Source organism: Schistocerca gregaria, chromosome 11 (assembly GCF_023897955.1).
Source record: "Schistocerca gregaria isolate iqSchGreg1 chromosome 11, iqSchGreg1.2, whole genome shotgun sequence".
Lineage (NCBI taxonomy): Eukaryota > Metazoa > Arthropoda > Insecta > Orthoptera > Acrididae > Schistocerca > Schistocerca gregaria.
In genome coordinates, this window is record NC_064930.1 from 73,672,275 (window position 1) to 73,685,368 (window position 13,094).

General features: G+C 45.2%; 1 protein-coding gene across 2 annotated transcripts in view; it reads right to left on the reverse strand.

The window, feature by feature from the left end:
- Positions 1 to 13,094, reverse strand: part of LOC126295334 (alpha-mannosidase 2) — a 923,615-nt gene that overhangs the window by 254,072 nt on the left and 656,449 nt on the right. For both annotated transcript variants that reach the window (XM_049987803.1, XM_049987802.1), the window contains one exon: positions 3,263 to 3,396. In XM_049987803.1, the coding sequence (XP_049843760.1) occupies positions 3,263 to 3,396 (134 nt within the window). The remainder of the gene's footprint in view (positions 1 to 3,262; positions 3,397 to 13,094) is intronic.

Sequence of the window (13,094 nt, forward strand, 5' to 3'; positions counted from 1 at the left end):
CTTCCTGGCAGATTACAATATGTGCCAGACCGAGACTCGAACTCGGGACTTTCGCGTTTCACAGTAGAGCACTTGCCAGTGAAAGGCAAAGGTTCCGAGTTCGAGTCTCGGTCTGGCACACAGCTTTAATCTGCCAGGAAGTTTCAAAGGGGTCCTACTATGAAAAGAAATGGAACGCCAGATCATCACTCCTGGATGATGGGACGTATGCCGGACAACAGTCATTTTGGTATCCCACTGCTGTTGTGGACGTCTTCAGATACGTCCTCTGGTCATCGAGGCTCAGTTGGAAACAGGACTCATCACTGAAGACAATTTTACTCCAGTCAATGAGATTCCACGCCAAGACGGGTCTGGGGACGCCCTTGGCAGCAGGGGGATAACATCAAGGCTGTCACTCGCTATATGGTCCTACAACCGTGTGTGATAGTCTGGGTGTCTTTTCATTTCATAGTATGTCCCCTTTGGCAGTCATGCGCGACACCCTTACAGAAATGTGGTTTATCGACGATATTTTGAGCCCCGTTTTATTGCCCTTCATGGCAAGCTATCTTGGAATTATAAACTACTGGCCATTAAAACTGCTACACCAAGAAGATATGCAGATGATAAACGGGTATTCATTGGACAAATTTATTATACTACAACTGACATGGTGATGACATTTTCACACAATTTGAGTGCATAGAACCTGAGAAATCAGTACCCAGAAAAACCACCTCTGGCCGTAATAACGGCATTGATAAGCCTGGGCATTGAGTCAGACAGAGCTCGGATGCCGTGTACAGGTACAGCTGCCCATGCAGCTTCAACACGATACCACAGTTCATCGAGAGTAGTGACTGGCGTATTGTGACGAGCCAGTTGCTCGGCCACCATTGACCAGACGTTTTCAGTTGGTGAGAGATCTGGAGAATGTGCTGGCCAGGGCAGCATCGAACATTTTCTGTATTCAGAAAGGCCCGTACAGGACCTGCGACATGCGGTCGTGCATTATCCTGCTGAAATGTAGGGTTTCGCTGGGATTGAATGAAGGGTAGAGCGACGGGTCGTAACACATCTGAAACGTATCGTCCACTGTTCAAAGTGCCGTCAATGCGAACAAGAGGTCACGGAGACGTGTACCCAATGGCACCCCATACCATCACGATGGGTGATATGCCAGTATGGCGATGACGAATACACGCTTCCAATGTGCGTTCACCGCGATGTCGCCAAACACGGATGCGACCATCGTGATGCTGTAAACAGAACTTGGATTCATCCGAAAAAAATGACGTTTTGCCATTCGTGCACCCAGGTTCGTCGTCGAGTACACCATCGCAGGGGTCATGTCTGTGGTGCAGCGTCAAAGGTAACGGCAGTCGCTGTCTTCGAGCTGATAGTCCGTGCTGCTGCAAACGTCGTCGAACTGTTCGTGCAAATGGTTGTTGTCTTTCAAACGTCCCCATCTGCTGATTCAGGGATCGGGACGTGGCTGCACGATCCGTTACAGCCGTGCGGATAAGATGCCTGTCATCTCGACTGCTAGTGATACGAGGCCGTTGGGATCCAGCACGGCGTTCCGTATTACCCTCCTGAACCCACCGATTCCATATTCTGCCAACAGTCTTTGGATCTCGACCAACGCGAGCAGCAATGTCGCGATACGATAAACCGGAATCGCGATAGGCTACAATCCGACCATTATCAAAGTCGGAAACGTGACGGTACGCATTTCACCTCCTTACACGAGGCAACACTACAACGTTTCACCAGGCAACGCCGATCAACTGGTGTTTGTGTATGAGAAATCGGTTGGAAAGTTTCCTCATGCCAGCACGTTGTAGGTTTCGCCACCGGCACCAACCTTGTGTGAATGTTCAAAAAAGCTAATCATTTGCATATCACAGCATCTCCTTCCTGTCGGTTAAATTTCGCGTCTATAGAACGTCATCTTCGTGGTGTAGCAATTTTAATGGCCAGTACTTTATTTCAACAAGATAATGCCAGGCCGCACACGGCGAGAGCTACTTAAACTTAACTAACCTAAGGACATCACACACATCCATGCCCAAGCAAGAATTCGAACCTGCGACCGTAGCGGTCGCGCAGTTGCACGCTGAAGCGCCTAGAACCGCTCGGCCACAGCGGCTGGCTGCAACTGAAAGGGTGTGGAGCATTAGATGCAGGTCCCTCCAACCATCTCAGGATTTTGGTGAGCTAACACACCAGTTGGACAGGATTGGTAACTACAGGGTGATCAAAATGTCAGTATAAATTTGAAAACTGAATAAATCACGGAATAATGGAGATAGAGGGGTGAAATTGACACATATGCTTGGTATGACATGGGCTTTTACTAGAAGAAAAAAAAAATACAAAAGTTCAAAAAATGTCCGACAGATGGCGCTTCATCTGATCAGAGTAGCAATAATTCGCGTAACAAAGTAAGACAAAGCAAAGATGATGTTCTTTACAGGAAATGCTCAATCTGTCCACCACCATTCCTCAACAATAGCTGTAGTCGAGGAATAATGTTGTGAACAGCACTGTAAAGCATGTCCGGAATTGTGGTGAAGCATCGGCGTCGGATGTTGTCTTTCAGCGTCGCTAGAGATGTCGGCCGATCACGATACACATGCGACTTCAGGTAACCCCAAAGCCAATAATCGCACGGACTGAGGTCTGGGGACCTGGGAGACCGAGCGTGACGAAAGTGGTGGCTGAACACACGATCGTCACCAAACGACGCGCGCAAGAGATATTTCACGCGTCTAGCAATATGGGGTGGTTCTAATATAACCCCGTGTCATTCCAAGCACGTGCGTCAATTTGTACCTGTCTATCTACATTATTCTGTGATTTATTAAGTTTTCAAATTTATACTCACTTTTTGATCACCTGGTATATTCCTCTGGAGGACATGCGACTACCCTACCTATCAGTGCCTAGCCCAATAACTGCTCGCTTAAGGGCCAGAGGTGGACCAACTCGTTACTGACTTGATCAGTTCGTGACTCTCTTTCTATTGAATACATCATCAAATTGTATGACACTGTAATGATTTATTTGTCTGTACATGTAGACCACATCGACCGATTTCCATCGCATCCTGATAATTGCTCGGCGGTGCGCTGTTCCTATTTTGTCTTAGAGTTTACACTGACATCCGGTCATGTCGTCTGGCTGCTTGACTTTTTTGTCGAGGAGTCCAGATGTAGCTGTGAACAAGGCGGGTGACAGAACAGTACTGGCCCCAGTGGCGGGCTGCTATACGCACCCTCAATGAGCTGGTCCAGCATGGCGTACAGGTGGGAGGTGGCCTCGTCGGTCATCACCCAGCCCGCCGTCGTCATCTCCAGCCGGCCCTCCTCCAGCAGCCGGCGCACCACTCGCCGCTTCGTCGGGTGAGCCCTGCGCACCAAAAACACCCAACAGTATTCGCTAGGTCATCAACTTCACAGAATATACATTCTTCATCACCTGTAGAACAGAAAAAAAAGACAGGTTGTGCCAGGCCGGGACTCGAACCCCGATATGACAATGGTTGTGAGCGGTCGCCCGAACCACGTCGGCTATCCAAGCATGTTTCCAGAAGCGGGACAGGAGACAGCAGTACAAATAGAGATTTTGGCCGCTCCTGGAAGCATGGTTGGATATCTGAAGTGGTTAAGGCCACCGCTCGCAACAAGCGGGATATCCGGGTTCGAATTCCGGTGCGGCACAAATTATCTTTTTTTTTTTTTGAGATATTCTACAGCTGATACGGAACTATAATTGAAATTTGCGAGTTTGACAGGCAAACCTACGTTACTAGCATTTGTAGACTTAGAGAAAACTTTTGACAATGTTGACTGGAATACTCTCTTTCAAATTCTGAAGGTGGCACAGGGGTAAAATATAGGGAGCGAAAGGCTATTTACAATTTGTACAAAAACCAGATGGCAGTTATAACAGTCGAAGGACATGAAAGGGAAGCAGTGGTTGGGAAGGGAGTGAGACAGGGTTGTAGCCCATCCCCGATGTTATTCAATCCGTATATTGAGCAAGCAGTGAAGGAAACAAAAGAAAAATTCGGAGTAGGAATTAAAATCTATGGAGAAGAAATAAAAACTTTGAGGTTTGCTGATGACATTGTAATTCTGTCAGAGACAGGAAAGGACATGGAAGAGCAGTTGAATGGGATGGACGGTGTCTTGAAAGAAGGATATAAGATGAACATCAACAAAAGAAAAACGAGGATAATGGAATGTAGTTGAATTAAATCGAGAGGTGCTGAGGATATTCGATTAGGAAATGAGACGCTTAAAGTAGCAAAGGAGTTTTGCTATTTGGGGAGCAAAATAATGGCGGAAGCAGAGAGGATATAAAATGCAGAATGACAATGGCAAGGAAAGCGTTTCTGAAGAAGAGAAATTTGTTAACATCGAGTATTGATTTAAGTGTCAGGAAGTCGTTTCTGAAAGTATCTGTATGGAGCGTAGCCATGTATGGAAGTGAAACATGGACGATAAATAGTTTGGAAAAGATGACAATAGAAGCTTCCGAAATGTGGTGCTACAGAAGATACTGAAGATTAGACGGGTAGATCACATAACTAAGGAGGAGGTATTGAAAAGAATTGGGGTGAAGAGGAGTTTTTGGCACAACTTGACTAGAAGAAGGGACTGGTTGGTAGGGCATGTTCTGGGGCATCAAGGGATCACCAATTTAGTATTGGAGGGCAGTGTGGAGGGTAAACATCGTAGAGGGGGGCCAAGAGATGAATACAGTAAGCAGATTCAGAAGGACGTAGGTTGCAGTAGTTACTGGGAGATGAAGAAGCTTGCACTGGATAGAGTAGCATGGAGAGCTGCATCAAACCAGTCTCAGACTGAAGACAACAACAACAACAACAACCCTTTATTTGGCAAATGCTGAAAATGAAAACAAAAAACATTTTTTCAGTGCTTATATTTATTTATTATGCATAAAGAAATACAATTCAGTCAGTTTTAGAAATTTTTGACAAATATTATGAAATGTTGTAAGCAACATTGCCAGCAGTAGACCACATTTATACATATTATAGAAAAAAGTGTTTGCCAATAACCTCAAGCAAAAGGTTTCCTGCACGTGAATAATTTAATTTACAAACACATTTATGCATTCCTGCTGTGTAATAGAACTGTTTCATTTTCCCTTCTAGTTCTTCTTGCAATAGAATTTTTGGAAACTCCAGACACACCAGCACGAACAAAAATCTTAAAACCCCATTTGTGTGGCTTGTTTCGAATATATTGGCGCAAATTACCTGCTCCTGTACGTTTATATGGAACCATTATCTCATCTATAGAAAATTCCGACTCTTGTTTCTGCTCACGGCAGTTCTTTACAATTGACTCAATAACAGGTCTTATTGTGAAAAGTCTGTCAGAAGAGTTCACAGCAGGTATCGGCGGAGTTTCTGAAAGCGCTTCAAACTGAAAATGCTGGTGATTTTTTCACAATTCATTGACTGAGACCAATAGTCAGTGTACGAAAGCATAGAAGAAAAACCCATTTATATCAGAACACAGAAAAATTGTTCCATTTCATTTATATTGGTGTTTACTGACGTGGTAGTTCGTTGCACAGAGTATAAGTTCGTTTCCTGCACAATTTTGTAGATTAGTTCTGAATCAAAGAATCTTCTGAAATAACCCAGCGGTGTACTGCCTTCATCAGAAAACACAGGAGAGAGACTTTCGCCCTAGCCGTTATACCTTCCTTTACCCACATGTAAGTGACTGCTTTTGTAGTTTTCTTTTTCGCTTGACTAACACCTGCACCAGAAGGATTCACTGCAGAAGGTCCTTGCACATGTTCAGCTTCTGAGATTTCACTTCCTGAATCAGAATCAGTTTCTGATATAACTGGGTTATGGAACTGAGATTGACGCTCTGGAATATAGTATGGATCATCACAACTACAGTCTGCCAAAACTTCGAGTTCAGAGCCTTCAGATCCGCTTAGATCAGACAAGGCAGGGTTTTCTGGTGGACCTACTATTCCTCTCGCTTTTTTAATTTCATAAAATATTCTGGAATCCATAGCTAAAAAGTGCCCAACAATAAAAATGTCTACTATGTCACGGTGTAAGAATATGTGATATACCAATAGCACATGTACCAACCATGGGCAATGTTGCTAACAGGCAACATAAAAGTTTTATACTATTTACGTAATCAACTCTTTCAGGACCAAAATGAGACACCCCTGTTGCACACACGAGGAGATCTCTGTAACACCACTGCACAAACTGCCATCTCGTGTGGAAAACTTGGAACTATTACAACAACTGATGTTCGCAGTGTGTAAAGGAACGTTGCCTGGAGGCAAAAATCCCAGTAAAAGGTACTGGGAAGTGTTTGTTGTCCCATAAGGCCAACGTAAATTTGATGTTGCTCGAGAGCAACACTGCCAAATAAAGGGTTAAAACAGCTGTTGGTCGGAAACGCAGTGACTCAGACACTGCACCACAGAGTGTCACAGAATAGGAATTTCTATGCTGTCAGCATAACGTAATGTACTTCAGACTGCAAGTGTCATTTAACTTTAGCATAATGCTGTTTGTTTACATTTTGCATCAAGCATGGGTGTAGGTTTCGGTTATGGGATCGGGGGACAGTGATGTTTTATTACAGTACAAACTCTCTGACTAAACCAAAGGTAACTTCTGCTCACACCCAGTTTCAACATGTTACAGATGCAAAGGATTTTAATTGTAAGAGCAATAAAAAAAGTTTTAAGGCACTAATAATAATTCGCTTCTATCACTATTTAGTTCATGATTTTATCATTACTTCCGACAAATTAGCCGGCCGCGGTGGTCTCGCGGTTCTAGTCGCTCAGTCCGGAACCGCGAGACTGCTACGGTCGCAGGTTCGAATCCTGCCTCGAGCATGGATGTGTGTGATGTCCTTAGGTCAGTTAGGTTTAAGTAGTTCTAAGTTCTAGGGGACTTATGACCACAGATGTTGAGTCCCATAGTGCTCAGAGCCATTTTTTCCAACAAATTGTCCCAATGTATGAGGGGTTATAACGATATGTTTACGTAATGTGTATACATAAACATACAGTTATAAATGTCCCCGTTCGTAGTCGCTAATTATAACAATATGTTTTACTTTTGTGCTGCAACATATAGCTATAATCAGCGTTGGGAGTATATTTGCGAGCGCCGACCGTGTGCGGCTGTTTCTTGTTGGATCGTCTGATCAGTCGAAAGTTGCATTGCACAGGAGAGTAAATGCCTATTCAAAATATAATTATTTTTGGATAGCTCAACATGAATTTCCTAAGGGACCGTAGTTTATCATGGATTTACCACTAGAATGTGGCGCGGAGAAAATATTTCGCCGCATACAACTTCCGTCCGATTTCGGCGAAAGAATTCGTGACTGTGAACTCTCTATTTGGAAGAAACATAAAGAAATTAAATAACTTCATGAAGAAGTGAGACATACATTCTATATTGAATAAATAGTCCATACACCAATTCTATTTAAATCTGAATTTATGGCAATTAATAGATGAACTTACACTACAATGAAGAATGGATGCCGTTTTGACTGGCACTTCTCTTCTCGCAATGACAATAATTCCTTTGACGTTTTCACCTACACGTCGCACAATAAATTTACTACTATGCAGTATTGCACTTTTACTTTAAACTAAAACATTATTATTTTTAACGATAATAATAATACGACGCCAAGACATGCGCGTCCGACACAAGAGACAAGAGAAGAATGAGTAACTGTTGTTCGAGAATATCTCGTAGATAAAACAAAAGTGTAAAAGTGTTCTTCATCTGTCCGTTTTTCGCGCCGCGGTTTTCAAAGTCAATAACTCAGTGCATCTCTGACGGCGCTTCGACAATAAACAAGTTACGTCACAGGTCGTTCACCTTTTACATTCTCGCAACATCATTTGCTAAACTGTAGCTGTTGCCGAGCGACTGCTCGATTAGTGAATGATTTAAACTGATAAGGCAATCACATAATGTTACAGGGTACTTGTCTTTCGCCGTTAATTTATGAACAGTACTAGCACAACAGTCCGACATAAATTCAGGATGACAGCAAAATGGCTCAAATGGCTCTGAGCACTATGGGACTTAACATCTGAGGTCATCAGTCCCCTAGAACTTAGGACTGCTTAAACCTAACTAACTTAAAAGGACAACACACACATCCATGCCCGAGGCAGGATTCGAACCTGCCACCGTAGCGGTCGCGCGGTTCCGGACTGAAGCGCCAAGAACCGCTCGGACACACAGGCCGGCAGGATGACAATAATATCAATAATAATAATAATAATATGTCAATGATAAGACTCACTGAAGACAATGTCATCCTCACTGAATGTCAGGAAGAATTACATGGCATATTCAGTAGAATGAAAAGTCTAATGAACACAGAACATAAATTTTTAATTTGTGGAAAGTTCCCATGGGACCAGACTGCTAAGGTCATCGGTCTCTAGGCCTATACACTACTTAACCCAACTATCTTACGCTAAGGGCAACACACGCACGGGTGTCATCGGTCTCTAGGCCTATACACTACTTAACCCAACTATCTTACGCTAAGGGCAACACACGCACCAATACCCGAGGGTGGACTCGAACCTCCGAGAGAAGGAGGGGGGGGGGGGGGGTAGCCGCGCGAACCGTGACAAGCCGCCTAAGACCGCGCGGCTATCACGCGCGGGCCGTCACATTGTACACATTGCGCTCAAGTTTTAACTGTTCGCCACTTCCTGAATGAATGCCCATCTTTTAGCCGTTTACGTTCCCACTTGGGTCAGCAGTCTGAGTTATCGGCAGTTTCAGCAAATCACGCGCGAGCTGTCGACCGCGTTTTACTTTTTATCCGCCAAAGCAATATGGCGAAGGCTATTTAATTTTTAATTTCGTACCTTCGTTTCTGTATGGTGTCTTTTTTGCCCTTTCTCTGCGTCCCTGTTTTTAGTTGGCTTCTCTTATGTCGTTTCTGCGGAACCGTGCGACTGCTGTGGTCGCAGGTTCGAATCCTGCCTCGGGCATGGATGTGTGTGATGTGCTTAGGTTAGTTAGGTTTAAGTAGTTCTAAGTTCTAGGGGACTAATGACCACAGCAGTTGAGTCCCATAGTGCTCAGAGCCATTTGAACCATTTTTTTTTGTCGTTTCTGAAAGTATTTGTTTGCAGTGTTGCCATGTATGGAAGTGAAACATGGACGATAACTAGTTTGGACAAGAAGAGAATAGAAGCTTTCGAAATGTGGTGCTACAGAAGAATACTGAAGATAAGGTGGATAGATCACGTAACTAACGAGGAGGTATTGAAAAGAATTGGGGTTAAGAGGAGTTTCTGGCACAAGTTGACTAGAAGAAGGGACTGGTTGGTAGAACAAGTCCTGAGGCATCAAGGGATCACAAATTTAGCACTGGAGGGCAGCGTGGAGGGTAAAAATCGTAGAGGGAGACCAAGAGATGAATACACTAAGCAGATTCAGAAGGATGTAGGCTGCAGTAGGTACTGGGAGATGAAGCAGCTTGCACAGGATAGAGTAGCATGGAGAGCTGCATCAAACCAGTCTCAGGACTGAAGACAACAACAACAAACAACATGTCAGTTGGGACTGATGTGTAGTCGTTTTTTTAACTCCTCTCTGTCTTTGTGTTCTATAGTTTTCATTTGGGCGCGTATGACTCCAGTTGTTTTTGCACCCTAATGCAAAACAAAACAAATACACAAACCCCAAGCGGCGCTACAGAATACACACTCCTGCTCACAAATTAAGGATAATGCTGATACATTGTCAAAAAACGCTCTGGTGGGCGGTTTGCATTTGACCTTCGATCGTAGCACGGTGGCGCTGGCAGCAGTGTACATACACAGAGGTGTGTTGGTGCATGTCAGAGTACGGTGTGGCGAGTAAGTGTGCAGACGTTTTCAGACGTGCTAATGGTGACTGTGTGTTGAAAATGGCTCAAAGAACACATATTGATGACGTTATGAGGGGTAGAATACTAGGGCGACATGAGGCTGGTCAAACACAGCAGGTCATAGCACGGGCCCTCCGTGTGCCACGAAGTGTGATCTCAAGATTGTGGCAACGGTTCCAGTAGACAGGAAACGTGTCCAGGCGCTACAGTACGGGACGTCCACAGTGTACAACACTACAAGAAGACCGTTATCTCACCATCAGTGCCCGCAGACGGCCACGGAGTACTGCAGGTAGCCTCGCTCGGGACCTTACCGCAGCCACTGGAGCAGCTGTCTCCAGACACACAGTCTACACACGACTGAACAGACACGGTTTATTCGCCCGGAGACTTGCAAGGTGCATTCCACTGAGCCCTGGTCACAGGAGAGCCCGTAAAGCCTGGTGTCAAGAACACAGTACATGGTCATTGGCACAGGGGTGCCAGGTTATGTTCACAGATGGGTCCAGGTATAGTCTAAACAGTGATTCTCGCCGGTTTTTCATCTGGCGTGACCCATGAACCAGATACCAACCCCTTAATGTTATTCAAAAGGACCTGTATGGAGGTCGTGGTTTGATGGTGTGGGGTGGGATTATGATTCGTGCACGTACATCCCTGCATGTTTTTGACAGAGGAACTGTAACAGGTCAGGTGTATCGGGACGTCATGTTGCACCAGTATGTCCGCCTTTTCAGGGGTGCAGTGGGTCCCTCCTTCCTCCTGGTAGATCTGCCATCGTGGAGGAGTACCTTGAAACAGAAGATATCAGGCAAATGGAGTGGCCTGTCTGTGTTCCAGACCTAAACCCCATCGTACACGTCTGGGATGCTCTCGGTCGACGCATCACTGCACGTCTTCAAACCCCTACGACACTTCAGGAGCTCCGACAGGCACTGGTGCAAGAATGGGAGGCTATACCCCAGCAGCTGCTCGACCACCTGATCCAGACTATGCCAACCCGTTGTGCGACCTGTGTACGTGTGAACGGTGATCAATCACATACTGATGTAGGGGTACATGCTCAGGAAACAGTGGCGTTTTGTAGCACATGTGTTTCGGGACGGTTTTCTCAACTTATGACCAATACCGTGGACTTACAGATCTGTGTGGTGTGTGTCCCCTATGTCCCTATGCTATTAGCGCCAGTTTTGTGTAGTGCCACGTTGTGTGGCACCACATTCTGCGATTATTTTTAGTTTATGAACATGAGTGTAGATTAAAGTTAAACCAAAGAGAGAGAAACTGAAGAATGAGGAAAGTAATGAAGAGTTTCAGGATAAATGTTAGCAATAACACCAAACTGGAGTGAATGAATTGTGCTACCTTGAAAGCAAAGTAACATGTGACAGACAAAGCAAGTAGAACATAAAAAGCAAGTTAGCCCAACAGAAGGGGGTACTCATGGCGAAAACAATTCTGCTGGCATCAAACATCGGCCCTAGCTCGTGGAATAAATTTCTGATAATGTACCTATACGTGTCGAGCACACCGTTGTATGGTAGTGAATCATGTACTGCGGTACAATCTGGGAAAACGGAAACGGAAGCGTCTGAGACGCGGTTCTACAGAAGGATGTTGAATATCAGGTCATGTTACGTTACGATACGAAGTAAGGAGGTTCTCCGCAGAATTGGGAAGGACAGGAGTATATGGCAAACAACGACGATGATAGAACACGTGTTAAGGCATCAAGAAATAGCTAGAGGCAGTTTGTGGTGTTTCAAAAGTCTAATCAGAAAACATCGAGTTTCTTTACCGCTTGAGCGGCGCCAGTTAAGAATATACATTTATTTGTGGTATGTTAAGTGGAAACTTGTTATTTAAAAAGATTTTGTTTCTTTTCTTTCATGTCGAGCGTGGCAGCAAGATGATCCAGTGGGGACTCCAGACGCAGCAGACGATGAGAGCTAACCACTATTGAATCGTAGTCCACCCCTCTACCATCCTCCACACCTACGAGGCGCGTTCAAGTTCTAAGGCCTCCGATTTTTTTTCTCTGGCCTGGAAAGAGATAGAAACATGCGCATTGTTTTAAAATGTGGCCGCGTTCGTTGTCAATACGTCCCAGAGATGGCAGCACCGTACGGCAGGTGGAATTTTACCGCCAGCGGCGAGAATGAGAACTGTTTTAAATACTTAAAATGGCGAAGTTTTCCTTACTCGAACAGCGTGCAATCATTCGTTTTCTGAATTTGCCTGGTGTGAAACCAATTGAAATTCATCGACAATTGAAGGAGACATCTGGTGATGGAGTTATGGAAGAGTGCGTTCGTGGGTGCAACAGTTTAACGAAGGCAGAACATCGTGTGACAACAAACCGAAACAACCTAGGGCTCGCACAAGCCGGTCTGACGACACGATCGAGAAGGTGGAGAGAATTGTTTTGGGGGATCGCCGAATGACTGTCGAACAGATCGCCTCCAGAGTTGGCATTTCTGTGGGTTCTGTGCACACAATCCTGCACGACGACCTGATAATGCGAAAAGTGTCATCCAGGTGGGTGCCACGAATGCTGACGGACGATCACACGGCTGCCCGTGTGGCATGTTGCCGAGCAATGTTGACGCGCAACGACAGCACGAATGGGACTTTCTTTTCGTCGGTTGTGACAATGGATGAGACGTGGATGCGCCATTTTTCAATCCAGAAACAAAACGCCAATCAGCTCAATCGAAGCACACAGATTCACCACCACAAAAAAATTTCGGGTAACCGCCAGTGCTGAAAAAAATGGTGTCCATATTCTGGGACAGCGAGGGCATAATCCTTACCCATTGCGTTCCAAAGGGCACTACGGTAACAGGTGTTTTGAGGAACAAATTCCTTCCTGAACTGCAACAAAAACGTCCAGAAAGGGCTGCGCGTGTGCTGTTTCACCGAGACAACGCGCCCGCACATCGAGCTAACGTTACGCAACAGTTTCTTCGTGACGACAACTTTGAAGTGATTCCTCGTGCTCCCTTCTCACCTGACCTGGCTCCTAGTGACTTCTGGCTTTTTCCAACATTGAAAGACACTCTCCGTGGACGCACGTTCACCAGCCGTGCTGCAATTGCCTCGGCGATTTTCCAGTGGTCAAAACAGACTCCTAAAGAAGCCTTCGCCGCTGCCATGGAA